The sequence below is a fragment of the Triturus cristatus genome, chromosome 7 (genome assembly GCF_964204655.1).
Source record: "Triturus cristatus chromosome 7, aTriCri1.1, whole genome shotgun sequence".
NCBI lineage: Eukaryota > Metazoa > Chordata > Amphibia > Caudata > Salamandridae > Triturus > Triturus cristatus.
The window spans coordinates 1,258,091,446-1,258,112,193 of record NC_140590.1 but is presented as its reverse complement, the minus strand read 5'-3'; the positions used below and the strand labels follow the sequence as shown (position 1 = coordinate 1,258,112,193).

The following is a 20,748-nucleotide window of genomic DNA, read 5'->3' as shown; positions in this document are numbered from 1 at the left end:
CAATCATCTCTCCACTGCCCTTTCTCTCTTTGTCATTCTCGCTTTCTGCTTTACTTTTCTCCCATTTTTAGGTCTTACCAGAGATATCCTAAGTGCAGTCGCTTGCAAGACATTTTGCTTACTTAGAGGGGGCTTAAATCCCATCCATTTCTGACCATTAGTTGGCCTCATTGTCATTCTCATTTGCTTGCTTCTCTTTGTTCAGAGTGTGCCAACATCTCTTCCTTTTGTTGTGTTAGGCCCTCCTGTGATTACTGTGTCATGGAATCCGTATGTCACAGAACGAGGGGTTGGTCGATCATTTGCGACATACGGATTCCATGACACAGCAATCACATGTGTCTAAGCCTGCCGGAAACTGTTGGGGCGGGGCTACTGTAGCTGCTAGGTCGTCCACCGCTTCTGTAGGTACCTTACCTGTAGATGTACAACGTGGTAGGTAGGTTAGTCAACCATTCACCATGGTGTGTAGATAGTTTTTCACTTTAGGTCCTGATGAATTGCCGCTAGATCCTCCTGACTATTAGGCAAGAAACATGTCAACCCTGTAGAGTAGAGCGCATTTATCCTGAACCATTACACCAGATAGTCGGCACTCTAGTTTTAATCAGGTGTGGAGCCAGCCAGAATAAAATTATCCTTTGGACTTCCCAACCTGTTTTATCCTTTCACTTTCACTCCACTAGATCTACACTCATTAGGTCCCTCACCCCCACTGCACCATACGGCAAGGAACAAAAGATCTCTGCCAAAGAGACCCTCATAGGGTGGCTGTCGGGTATTGCAGCGCCGACCCGATGAGGAGCAGGCCCTATGATGAAGCATGACTCCTAGCTGGCTGGGTGTGTGAGGGCCCTAGTTCCGATAGGAGGGATTCCCCTCTTCCATCCCATCGCTGAAGGACTGCCTTGAGTCCTGGTGACTGCACACAGATACTCTCTCTCTTTCCTTTGACCCTCTAAGGAACTGCATACCCTTTCTATTGTATCTGTCCAGGCATGTATGCTGGACCTTATAAAATGCCCTGAGTCCCCCTGTTTTGGTTTATTCTTACAGTGCATGCAAATCTCTTATATACAGGGATTGAATAAAGTGAAAAACTTTTGTCCAAATCATAGTTTCTCTTAATTGCTTGTGAAGTGATGACAAGCTGTGTGCCTTTGTTTCCCCTCCATTGTATTGGTATCTATCTGTTGGGCTCCATATAGCTCCCAAACAGAATCATACTTGAACAAAAGGAAAGCTGATGGCCCCTTAAATTCACTTTTGTGTTGGTTCCAGCTTTAATCTAAAATAAGACCCTTCCCTTGCTGCAGATGCTGTTCGGAATGGAAAGCAGACAATGTGCGTGCTCCGATGAATGTGTAGTGTACCAGTGTAGTCAAACTACATCAGAGCAAATCGAGCACATTTCACTGGTGCCCAACTTCTTTGCAAGTACAACGGTGTCAAATCTGTGAAAAAATAAGTTCACACTATCCACCCATGTGTACCCCTGACTTCTGCCCTGATAACACCAGTTTAACAATTAATATATGCTTTAACATAACACTTTAAAGTTCACATATCTAAGTGCTGAAATAATATGTTCCTGTTACACAAATACATAGGATTCATTTTATCAACCTCAGTAGGTTAAAAGGCTGAGTTAGCCCTTCAAGAATCTAACTACGTGACCCAATGATAACAATACAGTGGCTGCTTCAAACTAATGAGGTAACTTACCACTTTCTGTCAGTGGCCCTGGCATCAAGAGGAGTTGTTGTAAATCTGATTCACTGGCAGAAGGGAGAGGTGGGCAGACTATATTTACCTTAAACGAAACCGACACACCAGTGACCCATAAAACACCGTATATTAGGAACGGGGAATAGATTTAATAAACAAATCCTGAATCTGAATGTAAGCATGCAATTATCCTTTTATTATTTTGATAACTGTTGGTCATGATACTTTTAGGCAGTGGGATACCTCATTGGGTTGAGTGCCTGCAGTAGACTTCTGTGAGTAATGCAGGTCACAAGTATGAACTGCAGAGGGCAGATGGAACCTCCTTCCGTAAGAGGTGGATAAAATGAATACCATGATTTTACTAGGTAATGTTGGCAGCAATCAGTAAAGGGGGATGACACATTTCATTTTGTGTTTTTTGCTCTATAACATTTAATTTGGGATGCCTTGTTCATGTTATTTTCCTGCAACCGGCTGCCTCGAATCTGAACAGAGCTGGTAACCTAGCCCCATTCTTTCCAGCCAAAAATCCCTCCCCCATAAACTGCCCCCCCTCAAACAAAATGCACTCAATGTCTGGTCCATCGTCCAAAATTCAGCTGGTGTTGTTGCTAGCCCCTCTCCGTGATGTTGGCTGTCCCACCCTCCTTTTTGTGTTGTTGCTTGCCTTAACCCACTGTTTGTGTTGTATCTTGCCCAACCAGCCCTCCAAGTGGCTGCTTTCCCCACCCCCTTCCGTGGTGTAGACTGCCCTCGCCAACTGTCAATGTTGTCCATGTTGTTGCTCGTGTTACTGTTTGCCACCCCAAGCACCATCACGCCTGTCCCATCCTCCTTTTCGTGTTGTTGTTTGCCCTAACCCACTGTTTTTGTTGTATCTTGCCCCTCCAGCTCTCCATGTGGCCGCTTTCCCCCACCCGCCTCCGTGTTGTTGAGTGCCCTCGCCAACTGTCTATGTTGTCCATGTTCTTGCTCGTGTTGCTGTTTTCCACCCCAAGCACCGTCACGCGGCCAGCGTTATCCATGTCATAGTGCTTTAAAAAAAATAAAAAAATAAACTTTCAGTAACGGACCTCTCCTCCCGCCCATTGCTGTTGCTTGCCCCATATCCCTCCCCGTTGTTTGCCCCTCCCACCTCCTTTGTCATTCCTGGCCCCCACCCAGCTGCCATAAAAACAACAAGCGTTTACAATGCAATGGTCTCGGCATTGGTAAAGTTAGAGCTATTGGCATTGCTCATGACAATGCCGTTTCTTTAAATGTTTTAAAAACACAAACATAAACAAAAATAATGTCATGAGCAATGCCAATAGCTCTAACTTTACCAATGCCGAGACCATTGCATTGTAAATGCTTGTTTTTTTAAGGAGAAGGAATGCGCACTGACCTGAATGTGCCCCCATGGCGATTGGCGAAGGGAAGTACTTGCCCGCCTGGAAGGTTTCGGGGTGCTGCACTGCCCTCCGGGCCGCGCTCCGGTGCGCCAGGCTGCACCGGTCCGACAGCAGGTGGGGCAGGGGCGCGAAGTCCCGGCCATCCATGCCGCGTGGGGGGAGGTCCCGCGAGGGGCTCCGGGTAGACAGCAGCCCAGTACCGCGGCAGGGCGCTGGGGGAAGAGGAGCCCTAGGAGGGGAGAAATGTCCGGGCTCAGATGGATCCCTCGAGGATGTGCGGAGGGTCACACGGCGCTGCCTCGGCCTCTACCAGGCGGCCGGGCGGCTAAGGCGGGGTCCGGTCTCATCGTCTTTGAGCTGCAGTGGGGAAAGGAAGAGTAGTCAGCAGGGGGTACCACAGGGCCCAAAAGCACACACAGGGGCCCATCAACCACATCAGTCAACACACAGCTGCAAGGGGGCTAACCCGCTGTGAGCGCTCCACACACACATGACCGGTAGATTTTAGACACACGAGCATCAGCATGAGTAAATTGCAGAGTCGAGATTGTCTATAGGCTCTATCAAGCCGTAAAATGAGATTATACCCGGCTCTATTAAATATACGTCTCCGTACACACGCGCAGTGGGGCCGTACAGTGTGACACTGCACCTCAGCATTCATCCAGCACCCCGTACACGACGCTTGCGTACAGAACACTATGCACGTGCGCACACAGGCCTAAATGCACTATTCCTCGCGGTTCTTAGCACACAATGTGGCGTTCATCTAGGCCCTGGTGTCCCTGCACGTGCTGCGCTTTTGGCAGCTACGCCCATGCCACAGAAGTTGCATTTTTACTGTCTCGGCGCTATTTAACACACAACGTGGCGTTTTTCCGGACCCGGCCTCCACCTTTGAAAAGTGAGACACGTGCACCCGCTGGTGAGCAGCGAGGGGGTGCGGGGCCTGGAGCTTAGCTACGTATCTCGTTCTACCCAGCTACACCCGTTTCTACCCGTAAGGGTGCCGTTCTCGTGATTATTGTACCTATGCTTTTATATATCAACAGGCCCCCTACGGCTCTGTGTGCCTGGCTGTACATTTCAATATATCAAGCTGTAACTCTGGGAGCTGTTGATGTAGTGACGCGTCTACTGCTTATAAATGTATGCATACACCTGGTGCTTGTAGTACCAGAGGGAGAACCTATTTGCATGCATTCGTGTAATATATATGTAATATATAATATATATATAGATATGTCATATACATATATATATATTTATATGTATATAAGAACCGCTGTTTCGTCCTAGCCATTATTCCTTTTCACTGTATCTTGTTCACCAGCTGACACTCTCCCAAAAGCCCTGAAAAGTGCACAAACGCCTGGGAATCACGGGATCAAGCCCCTCTTCTCCAAGAGACCTAAAAATCACTGCTGCAGACTCCGCCGGCTGCGTCATACTGCTTCTTTTTAGGTCTCGGGACCATCCGGTCTGCCGAAGGCAGAACCGGAAGTCGAGAGATTTAATGACTTGGAGAAGAGGGGCTTGATCCCGCCCCTCCTCTCCCCTGTTCTCCATTGGCTGGCCTCTTCAATGCTGGCCAGCCACTGGAGAAGAGGTCCCGTCACTCCATCAGGCCCCGTCCTTTTCCGATCGGGGGGCGTGTTTTTTGCAGAAAGTCTCATTCTCTCCTCCAGCCAATGGCTGGAGGAGAGAAAAGACAAACACGCCCCCGAATCCGAAAAGGACGCTGCGTTTCTCCGAGGCATTTCTGCTCTGCCTCGGAGAAAGGCAGTGGTGTGCTCGTCCTCTCCCCCTGCTCTCGGGCAATCCATGTGCTGCCACATGTCGGACCCTGCGTGCAACCCTGCTCACCTCTGGTGCGGTTCTAATTTATCTAATGTACACGGCAGGATTCGCGAAATGAACATCATTGCATCACTACGGTATTCTAAAAGGAGCGCCCTCGTGAATAATGTCCGTTTGCCCAATTAGTTGAGTTGCTGCTTCGTGGCACAAAGAGGACGCACATTATTGTTGTCTTGCCAACATGTGACAACTCCAATCAGGGAAATGTCTAGGACGGTGCACACCATTTGCAGAACGAAGCATTTTTTATAAGCTCAATTTCTAAAAAGTAAAATTAGAAGCGACACTATGCCGGCAAGTGAACACGTCTGTCGTTTATAGAAATAAAAACACATTCTAGAGGACTCTTTACATGAAAGTAATCTCGAGCTGTAACACATTGCAGCAGTATCTGTACTTTTACTTTATATGTATTTGAGGATATGCTGTGTGGTTCGCACGTGAATACACAGACGTCCAGTAAAGGTCGTGCGTGTGTGTAAGAGAGATGTAAGCGTGCCTATACGAGCAAACACGCCATCAATGAGGAGTGTGTGGTTGCAGGCCGCCCCCCCCCCATCAGTGAGCGGCCTCTGAAGTGCTATGAAGCCCTTGGCCTGCTCGGGACGCCGTGCAAACAGGAGCCCCTAAAGGCAGGGCACCCAACACCCTCTGCTCCCTAGATTATTTTCGGGAGCAGACATTTTTGGCTTAAACTTCCACGTCCTGGGCTGCAGCCAGCATCCCTATGTTTCGAGGGGGTGGGGGGCAGAAAGTGCCCCACACAAGTGCTTGTGTTTGGGGCACATGGCACACAGGACTCAAGCCGTCATCTTCACAGCTCAGACATGAGGCTGGGGTGTCGTCAGTGAAACAATTAGAGGGCCAGTGTGAATGCCCCGCCTCCCGCAGCCCTGGGCTCCCCTGATGGGCAGGGACTGCAGGGGGTCTCCCAAGACCCTCTATCCTTTGCTAACAGGTCTGTTGTGGATTTGTGTGGTGTGAGGAGGCCAGCCTGGTGGTGCTCGGTCCTGAGTTGTGGCATTTTACTAACAAGCACAGAACATTCATGAATGCTCGGTCCTGAGTTGTGGCACTTTACTAACAAGCACAGAACATTCATGAATAAGCGCCATGCTGGAGGCTCCGCCCCTTCCTTATCTACCCAGAGCTCTGGCCTGGGGAGTGGAAGGGGGGGGGGGGGCTGTCCGAGGTAGGGGGAGGGGAAAGTGCATCAACTGACCAAGTTTAACACGGCCTATGGAGAGCATTCGTCGGCCTTTAGCGAGATCTTTTTTCAACAAAATATGCGCGTCTAGTTCATCGCCAGCCCTGAATAAATAATTACATAAATTAAATTTTATAGCTTAAATTTACAACCTCAGTCCTCCAAATTGTGAGTATTCTGTAAATTCAAGAAGTGTTTAGCAAATATTGACAACTGAACCACGATTTCTCTGAAAACACTGCTGTTGTTATTGTTGTCTAAACACACGGGTGTTTTTATGTTACGCTCTCACCCTGCAGAAAAAAGGTCACTTAAAAAAAAACAGCCACCAGCCTTAATTGAGGAAGTCTCTGACTAGTGTATAATTATTTCTGCAAAAAAATAAATCTCTGACATCGGTGCAGCCGTCGCTGCCCTGGTGTGTGCATGAATATTGGTAACAGTTCGACCACGTTATGTTTTATTTAGTTTCAAGGCACAAAGAGAGCGCGAGTAGAGGTGCTTATGGAAGATTTCACATTTTCACGCAATTTGAATAAGAAAATAAGCTCCTTTGAGTTCCTTTAATGAGCTCCTTTATTTTTACCAAAACAGAAGTGTGTGTATCAGTTGGACGACTGCAGTCGGTGTTTCGGCTCGAGGGTATGCACCGCGGGGTTGTGCACCCCTATACAGCGAACGGAACGATGTGTGTGTTTATGAGTAAGGGGGACTCATCGGCTAATTTAAAATAGTCACGTTACAATCGATATGGCGCAAGAAGGGATGGCTTTACCGCCACGCCCACATTGCGTGAAGGGGGAGGGCTGCACGACAGACGTGTGCACGGCGCTTCTCGGTTGCCTCTGCGGATGCAACAGCTCATCTGTGAACATTTCACACTAGAACACCACACACACGGGTGCACGGTTACAACACATAGTCTAACCAGTGTCCCTGTTATACTGTCAACTGCACGTAGTAATCCAACGTCTGGGTTAGTTCTAACATCTCTAATTGTTCATCCGCGGGTGACCCTTGTTCGCGTGACCACCAAACAGACTTAAGCGTACGGCGACCCGGCCTGGAAAACATCTCCGTGTTGTGGGCGCACGGGGGAGGCGAAGCGACTGCAACATGATCCAGAGGTGTTCCGATAAGAATGTAACAATGCAAAGAATGACACGGGCCGACTCGGAGGAGGGTGCCCTCGAGTTGCAGGGACACCGGTGAACCCTGTATCTGTGTGCATCGAGTGAGGGTGCTCCCGGGGACACAGCCGCAGCAGGACATCGAGGGTGACATGCTATATATCATACATAGAATACTTGCTCGGTACATATATAAATGAACGTATGGTCATGACCATTGGTACCTAGGTAGGTACTTAGATAGATTGACACTTCTCTATCATGTCTAATGTTACCGCTGTGTCTTTTATCGAGTTACATATTGAGTTGATGTAATGCAGGTGTCACTGACATGTACGGACTTTTATTATTCACACACTTAGTGTTGTGTTCGCCTAAATGAGATGCACACATTGTCTAAACTCAACATTGAGGTATACGTATTTTTCCCGTTTAGGCTTTGAGTTTCTATGAGGCATTACATTCCACTCAAATATTTTCAAGTGTAACTTTTACATGCGTTTGTCAAACATTCATACCAACCCCAGGCACTCTTGTATGTCACGGTACGCATGCATCTGAGGGAGACATTTTAACACATACATTGCAGATTGCCCCGCCCTCTCTTTATATGTAGAAGCTAACACATTCACATATACAGACGTAGAGGCATTCATATACAATGACGCAAACACGTGAATGTATAAATACACTCGCCAACACACACATATATACACTCTCACACATGACCCTTTGTTTATACATTCGCGCAGACATATGTGTGTAAACACGCACACAAATTTATGTATACAAACACTGACGTGTATACATATATATATAAATATAAACTCGCCCCCACACTTGTATGTATATATTGGTCATACACAAGGAGGGGCCGGTCGCAGAGGTCTCGCGCCCCCCACGTAGCGCAGAGCTCTGCTTGTACCTGCGTCTTTCTGTGTTCGCCCATTGGTCTCTGCTTTCTATGACTTTAGCTGTTTATCTGTCTCGCGCAATGACCACCCCCCCCCCCAAAAAAAAACGTCCCTATGCTGTCTGTCTTTCGCAGTGTCTCGTTTTTTTTGTCTCTGCCTATATGTGCGCCTCTCACTGTCTGTGCGCTTATCTGTTTAGCTTGTCTCGCTGCCCTTGTCTCGCTCTGTGTCAGTGTCTCTGTCTATCCCTGTCATCCCTGTCTGTCTATGCTTTGGTATCTATTTAGGACTGTCCCTGCCTCACTGCCCGTGTTTCGCTCTGTCTGTGTTCCTGTCTCTATACAGGACTTTCTATGTTGCTCATCTGTGTTTGCTTGTCCGTTCGTCTTTCCCTTGCCATGTCTTTCTGTCTGGCTGCCAGCGGTTATGCAAGTTTCTGTTAACAGAAAGAGCTAAATGAATTTCTGAAGCGGTTTATGCACGACGCTTGTATACCGTGATTCCCAGGCGTTTTTGCACTTTTCAGGGCTTTTGGGAGAGTGTCAGCTGGTGAACAAGATACAGTGGAAAGGAATAATGGCTAGGACGAAACAGCGGTTCTTATATACATATAAATATATATATATATGTATATGACATATCTATATATATATTATATACTACATATATATTACACGAATGCATGCGAATAGGTTCTCCCTCTGGTACTACAAGCACCAGGTGTATGCATACATTTATAAGCAGTAGACGCGTCACTACATCAACAGCTCCCAGAGTTGCAGCTTGATATATTGAAATGTTCAGCCAGGCACACAGAGCCGTAGGGGGCCTGTTGATATATAAAAGCATAGGTACAATAATCACGAGAACGGCACCCTTACGGGTAGAAATGGGTGTAGCTGGGTAGAACGAGATACGTAGCTAAGCTCCAGGCCCCGCACCCCCTCGCTGCTCACCAGCGGGTGCCCGTGTCTCACTTTTCAAAGGTGGGTGTCGGGTCCGGAAAAACGTCAAGTTGTGTGTTAAATAGCGCCGAGACAGTAAAAATGCAACTTCTGTGGCATGGGCGTAGCTGCCAAAAGCGCAGCACGTGCAGGGACACCAGGGCCTAGATGAACGCCACATTGTGTGCTAAGAACCGCGAGGAATAGTGCATTTAGGCCTGTGTGCGCACGTGCATAGTGTTCTGTACGCAAGCGTCATGTACGGGGTGCTGGATGAATGCTGAGGTGCAGTGTAACACTGTACGGCCCCACTGCGCGTGTGTACGGAGACGTATATTTAATAGAGGCGGGTATAATCTCATTTTACGGCTTGATAGAGCCTATAGACAATCTCGACTCTGCAATTTACTCATGCTGATGCTCGTGTGTCTAAAATCTACCGGTCATGTGTGTGTGGAGCGCTCACAGCGGGTTAGCCCCCTTGCAGCTGTGTGTTGACTGATGTGGTTGATGGGCCCCTGTGTGTGCTTTTGGGCCCTGTGGTACCCCCTGCTGACTACTCTTCCTTTCCCCACTGCAGCTCAAAGACGATGAGACCGGACCCCGCCTTAGCCGCCCGGCCGCCTGGTAGAGGCCGAGGCAGCGCCGTGTGACCCTCCGCACATCCTCGAGGGATCCATCTGAGCCCGGACATTTCTCCCCTCCTAGGGCTCCTCTTCCCCCAGCGCCCTGCCGCGGTGCCGGGCTGCTGTCTACCTGGAGCCCCTCGCGGGACCTCCCCCCACGCGGCATGGATGGCCGGGACTTCGCGCCCCCGCCGCACCTGCTGTCGGACCGGTGCAGCCTGGCGCACCGGAGCGCGGCCCGGAGGGCAGTGCAGCACCCCGGACCCTTCCAGGCAGGCAAGTACTTCCCTTCGCCAATCGCCATGGGGGCACATTCAGGTCAGTGCGCATTCCTTCTCCTTAAAAAAACAAGCATTTACAATGCAATGGTCTCGGCATTGGTAAAGTTAGAGCTATTGGCATTGCTCATGACATTATTTTTGTTTATGTTTGTGTTTTTAAAACATTTAACCCCTTTCCCGCTCATGACGGAACCGTTCCGTCATGAGCCACGGTTGCCGTGTGCTCATGACGAAACGGTTCCGTCATGACACGACCGTTGGCGGCCGCTCCGCCTACGCCGCGCTGTTTCCCCGCCTGTGCGGGGGGACAACGCAAATGGGCGGAGTCATGACGGAACCGTTCCGTCATGAGCACAGCTCAACCGTGGCTCATGACGGAGCGGCTCCGTCATGAGCACAGGCCCACCGCGCTGCCCCCCTGCCCCCCCCAGCGCTGCAGCGGAATGTCCGCAGCAGCGAAGGGGTTAAAGAAACGGCATTGTCATGAGCAATGCCAATAGCTCTAACTTTACCAATGCCGAGACCATTGCATTGTAAATGCTTGTTTCCAACACCGATCGTGTGGCAAGCACACTCTCCCTCCGTGATGCCTACAATCGCACCCTCCCGCGATAAAAAAAAAAGCGCTATGAAGCAGCCAGCGCTGCCTGCATCATTGCATATTTTTCTAAACGTTTAGGCATGCTGTACAGCAGAAGCACTCTTGTGTACAACATGGCTAAAAACTGAAACAGCCCATATCCCTAATAGGCGAGACCTATTGGCTTCGCCAATGCTCGTTCTTGAAACGTCCATTCCATTCTGTCTTCCATCTCCTCCCTTTCCACCCAAGCAGGGCCACCTTTTTTGGATCAATCTCTTTCTTTAACATACTCTTTCTATCTGAATGCCCCCTTTCTCCCCTTGAATCTTTGTCTCCCACGTTCTTACTATTCAAGGCAAATATAAATAACGCCGCTGCCTGGGAGGACTTTACTAGCAAGAGTGAAGCCCGGAGCCCATGTAGGTTGTTGGAATAATAAGCAGCCTGGAAACTGGCACATTCTGGGTGGCCCTGGGATACAGGGAAGAAAAGGGACAAAATGGAAAGGGAAAGCTAGAAATCACATATGGTCTGCGAGTAAAGGAGTCTTTTTATGTGGCATAGTGCGATAGAGCCCAGGGAAGAGTTTAGGGCAGCACTTTACTAACAATTAACTTTGTGATTATGCCCTCTGTATCAGAGGGATGCATAGTCACTGTCAGGGGACAGGTTCTGAGATATAATTTTCGGTGTTATACTTATCAGCCTGTTTAAAGTTTACCCTCGTCCGCTTTTAGAAAGTTGGCAAGTATGAGGGGCTCTCCCCTGGTTGCCCACCTCCTCTCACCCTACCTTCTGCCCATGCCTCCTGGAGCTCCTCAACGGTGTTCCTAAGACCCATATCTGTGAGGATCTTCGCGGTGAGTCGAAGCCCGTCTTGCTCGGTGTAGCGGTCGTTGATGAGGGTGGCCACATCCAAACACCTAGCACCCTCCAGCAGCCCCCACGGGATCCTCTGGCTGCTGTCCGCGGAATTTTCATCTCTCAGCCTCTGCTTAAACTCCTGGAAGTCGTCCCCACCCAGCTGCCTCAGGGCGCTCAGGATCAAGTACTTCGCCATGGTCCGTCCTTCGCAGTCTGAGGTATGGCAGGATCCGCGGAGGTGAGCCCCGCCTGCGTGAGCCCCGCCCTGGAGAGGGGTGCGCATTGGAGTCTGCCCCCTGCTCCTAAGGTTTCACACAGGCCAGAGCCCGGCTCTAGGAGACTCTGGGACGGCCATAAAGAGTGGATGGGGGGCCACGAAGATGAACGGGCAGTGGGCAAATTAAAACAACTATTCCCAAGATCTGATATTTTTCGTACTTACAGTCGAGTTTTTCATTTTAACGCTATGTCCATCAGCCAACGAGGTACATACTTCGCTTTGTGTGAAGTTCCCCTGTCTATGATGACGCAACGTTTGCAGAAGAAAGGTGGGAGCAGATTTACAACTTCTGGCGCATCTCTGCTAATCAGCAGGGATGCGCCAGAAGAGTTGCGACGCATCTGCCCACCCGTGTGCCACCACTGATGCGCCACATTTACAATGCGGCGCACTGTGGCGCACGGATAGGCAGATGCGTGTGGCATCCCCGGCGGGAAGGCGGCGCATTGCTGGAGTTGCGTCGAAAGCGCGACGCAACTCCAGCAAGGCGCAGGTGCCCCTATTCCTAACATGCTACGTCAATCCTTACGCCTGCTTCAGGCAGGCGCAGGGTTTTGACGCAGCATTGCTGTAAAAGTGACTGAGTGAAATCTTGTAGATTTCACTCAGCCACTTATCGGAGGCGTTCCTGCGCCGGAACGCCCACATGTGGTGCAGGGCTTTACAACGTGACACAGTCACGTTGTAGATACCCTGCAGCATGGCGCTGGCTTTGAGCCGCCGCTGCGTCACAAAAGTGACGCAATGGCGGCGCAAATGTGGCGTATGGGGCTTGTAAATCTGCCCCAAAGTATGTTGGGTAAATAGGTCCTGGACAAGGTAGAGTTGCCGACAGAATGTATGAGTATGAATGTATGGCGTGCATGAGAAGGATTGAAGTGGATGTGGGGAGTTTGCGTGTGTTTAACTTATGTTATTGCATATATATTATATTGTGACACCTAATAAGCGTTTTATGTAATGATATATCTTGTAATGTATTGTAATAATTTGATGCAATAGATAACGAGAAATTAAATAAAGAGGCTGAAAAAGAAAGTGAGGGCAGCTGATATTTACATGATGAATCTTTTAGGCAGAATAAATACAAGTTAGCTGGAGTGTTTTCAGCTGAGAGAGTTCACATTTCGCTTTCCCTGCTGTGCTTCCTGCTTTGTGGAACGGGTGGAACGCTGCATGCAGATGGCCTGCAGCAGGCTCCTGCTCATGTGCCGAAACGTTAATGCTGCCACGCATGGGGGTTATTTATAGGAGCCCTGCGTCACTTTTGCACCACGTAAAGTGGTGCATGCGTGATGCAAGCCTCGCAATCCGATTTATGAAGCCATGCAAAGCCACTCTGCGTGACTTAGAGTGGGCTCATAAATCATGAGTGAGGCAATGAAGCGCAAATCACTGCATCCCTTACTCTGCGCATGGGAGGCATTCCATGGGCATTGCGGTGGGTTTTACCACGCAACACCCATGTAATTTTACGCTGCCCCAGATTCACAAAAACATGTCTACTCTATGCCACCTTATGTCACTCTTCTCCACTCCATGCCACTCCATGCCACTCCCCTCCAAGACACTCCACTCTACACCACTATACTGTACTCTATGCTATTCTTCTTCACTCTACCCCACTCTACTCCACTCCATTCCTCGCAACTCCATGCCACTATACTCTGAGTCACACATTGGGCCCGATTCACAGAACTAACTTAAGACAAAATCCTAAAATTACTATCATTTACTCATTTGGGTATTCACAGAAGGCACTTACTCATTTTGGTATTCACAGAAGGCACTTACTCATTGATGAGTAAGTGCCTTCTGTGAATACCAAAATGAGTAAGTGCACTTACTCATTTTGGTATTCACAGAAGGCACTTACTCATCAATGAGTAAGTGCCTTATGTGAATACCAAAATGAGTAAGTGCCTTCTAGGAATACTAAAATGAGTAAGTGCCTTCTGTGAATGCCAAAATGAGTAAGTGCCTTCTGTGAATACCAAATGCTAGTAAGTTTAGGATTTTGTCTTAAGTTAGTTTTGTGAATCAGGCCCATTGTCACTGTACTCTACGCCACTCCACTCTACACCACTCTACGACTACACCACTCCAATCCAGTCTGCACCACAATATGCCACTAAACTCCACACCACTTCACTCGATTCCACTCTTCTCTACCAAATCTACTCTATACCACTCCACTCAGCCATTCTACTCTAAGCCACTTCATGCTACGCTACTCCACCGTATTGCTTATCTACAGTGCATTCCCGTCCTTTCACTTTGGCGTACAGCAGCGCAGCAAGGTTTCTTGCTGCGCTGCCCTACGTCAAAGTCTCATAAATAAGCTCAATGGTCCCTTTGCAGCTTTCCATGTGTTTTTTTCCTTAAAAACATTGGCAGCTTTGCAATGTGCAAAGCATTGAAGTATAAAAATGCAGTGCAGTAAACCCTGCAACTACCTTTGCACGCACCTAGTTAATACCATAATGCAGACTTTACCATTATTTATCCTCCCTTTCTACGCACATTCACTAAAAAAACACAGAATTAAAAAGTGAGTTGTGGTTTGGACAAATGCGTAAAACCAATGAAACTCCCCTGTTATGGTAACCAATGCACATAACACAGGCTATACCTGGTGTTGCCCGTCGTGCTCAAAATGCATTCTCTACAGGGCCTGGGTCTTTCTCTCTTCTGTTTGGAGGCCATCTACATTTTCTTGCCTGAGATATTGCTTTTCTTGCCATTCTAGCCTCTAGTAGCCTTACCTGTAGTGGTGACATCTCCAGCATTCGCATCTCCCCCTTAATGAAAGAAGTAACAATGTGCTCGAGTTGCTAGTATTAAGCTGCCTGGGTGTTTTATAGCGTGTATTTGGCTTACAAATGTGTGAATAGTACTTAACGTGTAGCAAGTGATAAAATAACCTTTACTCTACAACACTCCATGCCTCTCTACATCATTCTAATCTACACCACTGTACTATACTCCACTCTACTCTACTCTATGCCCCTCTATGCTACTTCACTCCACTCCACTCCACTGTACACCACTGTACTCTATGCCACTACACTGTATGCCACTCTACTCTATGCCTCACTATGCCACTCCACTCTATGCCAGTCCACTCCAATCAGTGCCAGTTCACTACACTGTACTTAATGGCACTTCACTCAACTCTACCTCACTCTATTTTACGCCACTCCACTCTACACCACTCTACTCTCTTCTATGTCCCCTTTCCTATGATACTTCACTCTACCCCACTCCAAACTATGTCACTCTACTCTATTCTATGCAACTCTACTCTATACTACTCTACTCCCTGTTCTATACAGCACTCTACTATACGCCACTCAACTCTATTGTATGCTAATTCACTCTACTCTACCCAACTCTACTCTATGCCGCTCTACTCTATGCCACTCTACTCTACCTCATGTCAAGCCACTCTATGCTGCTCCACTCTACACTACTCTACTCCACTACACCATACTGTATGCCAATCGACTCAACTCTACTCTATGCCATTCTACTGTGCGCCACTCTTTTCTGTGCCACTCCACTTCGCTCTACTCTACACCACTCTACTCTATGCCTCTCCACTTCACTTCACTTTGTTTTACACCACTCCACTCCACTCTATGCCACATCATTCTACTTTATGCCACTCTCCTCTAGTCTATGTCACTCTACTCCACATACTCCCATCTACTCTACACAACTCTACTCTTCTCTACTGCGCACCACTCCACTCTATTCTATCTACGCCAAATAACTCTACACCACTCCACTCTACATCACTCTAATCTATCCCACTCCACGCACCTCTTAGCCACTCTACTTTACTCCACTCCACTCTACGCCAATCCACCTACTCTATGTCACTCCACTATACTCTATGCCACTCTACTCCACTTCATGTCACTCTACTCCAAGACACTCCACTCCAAGACACTCCACCCCACACTATGCCACTTTACTCTACATAACTCCACTGTATGCCTCTCCTCTTCACTCTACTCTACACCACTCTACTCCACTCCACTCAATGTCACTTTACTCCATGTCATGCCACTCCCCTCTACTCTACACTACTCAACACCACTCCGCTCCACTCTACTCTCCTCCAGTCTACGCCACTCAACTCTACAACTCTCCACTCCGCTCCACATCACTCTATTCTACACCACTCCTCTCAAACCCACTCCACACTACTCTATGCCATTCTAACCTTACCCACTCTATGCCACTCCACTTTACTGAATGTCACCCCACCATAATCTATGCCACTCTACTCCACTCTATGGCACTCTACTCTACACAACTCTACTCCATGCCCCTTCACTCCATGCCTCTCCACGCCACACTACTCTATACCTCTCCACATCTTTCCATGCCACTCTACGCCACTCTACTGTACTCTATACCACTCCACTCTACACCACTCTACTCTATACCACTTTTGTGATATTTACAGTTTTGTTAACAAGACGCTGAACTCATTTGCGTAAAGTCTTATTTATTCAGCCTATACCTATTTCCCTCATTTTCATTGCTTGATTTTGCGCGCGAGAAAGTGTCACTCGTAGTCATTAAATGTCACTCATAATTAAACTAAAATTATGAAAATGTCACACATAGCAAGCTGAAACCTTGGCAGCTATGTGTCCTGAATTTGCACACATGCTAGTCTTGTCTTGGTGACGTAAAAGTTGCAATAAATAGCTCCGTCCCCGTGCCGTTAACTCAGCCAGAATGTAACCTTCACAGTCCTATTAAATGCATTCCTGAATTAGCAAACGCAAAAATAAAGTCTTTCAGAATGATGTGCTTCTAAACGATTTGTGAAGACAAAGAGTGATGATAGCATGACAGAAAAGAATGCAGAGGCTTGCACAAAAATTGTTATTCAAACACCAGATCCTGTCCTTTTAAGACAGAAGCTCAAAACATGAACGAGAGGCTGTACATTTCCCCTCTGTAAACTGACAGGCCTAACAGAAGAGGCCGAGCGCCCTTTATTCCGCGTCTTCCTCCTTCAGTTCAAGGGTTGGGTGATTCTTTTGTCTCTCATTACATTCCAGCTCTGTGCGTGTGCTGGCGTGAACTACGAAGTGCTTTTACTGGAAACCACATGATTTTTTGTCAGACTGTTAGTTTCGGTTTCCCTTAGGCCTAGGGTGACCAGATTCTCAAAACAAAAAACGGGGACAGGTCATAGACAGAGAAGTAGGACTACGGTTTGCAGTAACCATCGACATAAAAGTAGGACTATTTGACAGCTGTCATAGACATAGAAAAGGGACTACAATGACAGCTCCCTCCACAGACCGAGATGAAGCATTACAGACAACAAATCCGCGGTCTTTTATTGGCACCCCTCTCCTTTACACAGCAGCATTAGTACTTTTGATTACATTTACACTTTTAAGGACTAAAGCATATATTTGCCAAAAATCAATAAAACATCACAGGCTAGCAAATGCCAGATTTACTAGCTTTATCAATGCCCGTTTCTATAGCTGCGCGTCAGCACCACGTAAAGTACAACTCACCAATGTTGCTTAGTTGCTCATGAGAGAAAAGCATGGGAGGTAAACTGCGGAATGCTAAATTGCCAAATGGCAGCCATGGACCAATGTAAAAAAATAACACTTCTCTCCAGGTATTACTGCCTTAGGGTCTTAAGGGTGGCAAAGGCTGGCCGACCACACAGTCCTCCCACATTTGCGTGGTCACTGCTGGGATGTCATGTTACCTTACTGGGGTATGTATAGTGCACTCTAGCCATTGGTATCATCTCATAGTGCAATAGTGTGAAGACCTGAGCAAAAAGCTCGTGCAGCGCTGCTTGCCTCTTCCACAGGCGTTAACCCTGCTCCTTTAAGTCCTTTCCAGCTAAACCGTTTGCCGTGATCTGAAAGGTCAGTCAGAAGGTCAAGTCATAGCTTTGATATGGAGAACACAGAGCATGCATCAATTGGTTATGAATAAAACATGCAATGAGCAATGCATTAATCCTTGCACGGTATGCATAAGGGCTACTGAAATGTTTGTACGGCTATGAATACAAGCTACAGGACGAAGAAATATTGTTTTATCCAAAGTAGAAACTTTGGCTGGCACGATGACGTAGGTGGCGCTGCGTGTAAAATGTCTCTCTTCAAAGGATTTCCCTTCTTGCTACAGCGCTCACCTCAGTGACGACACATGCCGTAAACAGTGCAAAGAGAGCACGCGCGCGCATGCTCAGCCGGAACAATGAAAAACAGGGACATTTCTATGTTTAACCTGGACACTGTTGGAAAACAGGGACATTTGAGTCACTTGGAGAAAAGTGTCGGGACACGGGGACACTTCTCCAAAAACGGGGACCGTCCTGGGAAAACGGGGACGTCTGGTCACCCTACTTAGGCCGTCACTATTTTATAAAAGTCCCCGGGTCTGTTAAAGATCATGTGCAATTAACCTATCCCTCCTAACTCTTTCCTTTGGCTACAAGCCAAAAACAAGCATTTGCAATGCAATAGGTCTCGCAACTGCGAGATTTGGAGCTATTGGTATTGTAAATGACAATGCCTTTAATTTATTCACAAGCATCAGGCATCAGACATCCACAAGCATCAGACATCAGGCATAAGACATCCACAAGCATCAGACATCAGTCATGAGACATCAGGCATCAGACATCCACAAGCATCAGACATCAGTCATCAGGCATCAGACACCCACAAGCATCAGGCATCAGGCATCAGGAATCAGACATCCACAAGCATCAGGCATCAGTCATCAGGCATCAGACATCCACAAGCATCAAACATCAGGCATCAGACATCCACAAGCATCAGACATCAGGCATAAGACATCCACAAGCATCAGACATCAGTCATGAGACATCAGGCATCAGACATCCACAAGCATCAGACATCAGTCATCAGGCATCAGACATCCACAAGCATCAAACATCAGGCATCAGACATCCACAAGCATCAGACATCAGGAATCAGACATCAGGTATCACACATCAGACATCAGGCATAAGACATCAGGCATCAGACATCAGGCATCAGACATCCACAAGTATCAGACATCTACAAGCATCAGACATTAGACATCAGGCATCAGGCATCAGACATCAGGCATCAGACATCCACAAGCATCAGACATCCACAAGCATCAGGCATCAGGCATCATGCATCAGGCATCAGACATCATGCATGAGACATCCACAAGCATCAGACATCAGGCATCAGACATCAGGCATCAGACATCAGACATCAGACATCAGGCATCAGACATCATGCATCAGACATCATGCGTCAGACATCAGGTGTCAGACATCAGGTGTCAGACATCATGCGTCAGACATCCACAGGCATCAGACATCAGGCATCAGACAGCCACAAGCATGAGACATCCACAAGCATCAGACATCAGGAATCAAACATCCACAAGCATCAGACATCCACAAGCATTAGACATCATGCATCAGTTATAAAGGTCTGAAAGATACTTCATATCGACACACTTATGCTTACTGAAGATTCACTGTGTGTTGTGTGAGACCTGGTAGAAAATGAACTGAAGAATACACCTGTAACTGGGCCAAGGCTAATATTCAATCTATTGTGTACTGTCAGTAAGTTAAGGCAGAGTGGAACATTTAAGTCACATCTTTGGCAGTCTGCCACAACTGGCTAGGAACAATTCAAAGAGAGAGGAGGTGAAGCCGACGGGAACTCAACGCCCAGCTTCTGCAGCAGACCTAAACTTTTTTAATCCATGCCGGGAGATAGCGAGCTGCCCGCCCAGGGTCGAAGTTTGTTAAGAGGTGGAGCCAGGGGTACGCTTTGTGAGTTCTTTCGAGCCTTCAATAAGTGATGCAATTGATTAATTCAATGGTTTTCACTGCTTGACCTCAGAAGGATAAAAGTCAGAGTCATCAGAGCTGGTAACAGAGATTTGAGGAGTCACATTGGTATAACGTAGGAGTGGGAAGTAAGCACGCACCACCTCTCTTGGTGCACGCCTTCCCCAAGCGCTTTTAAAATGTTTGAGCTCGGCTGGCATGCGGTAGAGAGATTTCTTGCCAGCTTATCACGTCCGACAAGCCGTCAGGGCTGGGGCAAGCAGCCATGAGTCAGGCTTTCCTGAATGGCAGGAGTGTATCTGGGCCTTCATGCTGTGGAGAGTGGTTAATGGTGACACCAGACACTGGGCTTGAATGCACGTAGCTGAGAGAATGAGGGGGTTGCGATACAGGGGTGGGGTGTTACACACAACTCAAGAACGCCCCTGATGCCCACAAGTTTATATGACGTGTCAGGGAAAATCTGACTCTAGGCTCAACCAAAAACACTGTATGCATACTCCCTACTTGGAGCAACACTACTGCATTACATTGTAAAAGGTAAACGTTTAGCTTAAACTAGTGAGTGCCAATACATAGCGCACAGTAACGTCACACAGACTTATAATAATCACATACAACTATAACAGTACGCATAACTTCACCATCCCTAATGTGTTGTGTTACAACACGCTACTCGACTACAATATTACATCAAGAAATGTATGTCGATAGGACGCACACGCTCCCTCACTGACAGTCACACGAAGAGAACTTAATATAAGCATGGTAATTGAAATAGTATAGATGCACACCCCTCAGTAATCTACCGGCATTGGGCAGCTCCAACAGTGTTCAACGTATAAAAGTAAACTAGTCGTAGAGCCCGGGCAGCAGTCGTTCCTCACGTTAAGGGCACAGCACCATGCCCCCTTTAGCAGCTACACCGCTGACTTGAATGTTTAAAGGTGCGCATATTGTCGCGTACGGGTCAGCCATGGAAAAGGCATTGCAAACAAACTAAACGCAGATGTCTGCAGGCCATCCCATCTGCTATTAGCTGCAACCGCCTCAAAGCAAACCCC

The 20,748-nt window shown here is 47.7% G+C and overlaps 1 protein-coding gene across 2 annotated transcripts in view; it reads right to left on the bottom strand.

The window, feature by feature from the left end:
- LOC146811758 (apoptosis-associated speck-like protein containing a CARD) overlaps window positions 1–20,748 on the bottom strand; it is a 42,068-nt gene that overhangs the window by 7,957 nt on the left and 13,363 nt on the right. The window contains exon 1 of one of the 2 annotated variants that reach the window (XM_085614532.1): window positions 11,463–11,753. The exons of the other annotated variant lie outside the window; for it this stretch is intronic. Within the exon in view, the coding sequence (XP_085470658.1) occupies window positions 11,463–11,730 (268 nt within the window). The 5' untranslated portion in view covers window positions 11,731–11,753. Of the gene's footprint in view, window positions 1–11,462; window positions 11,754–20,748 lie in introns of those variants that run through there. 2 annotated transcript variants of the gene reach the window in all.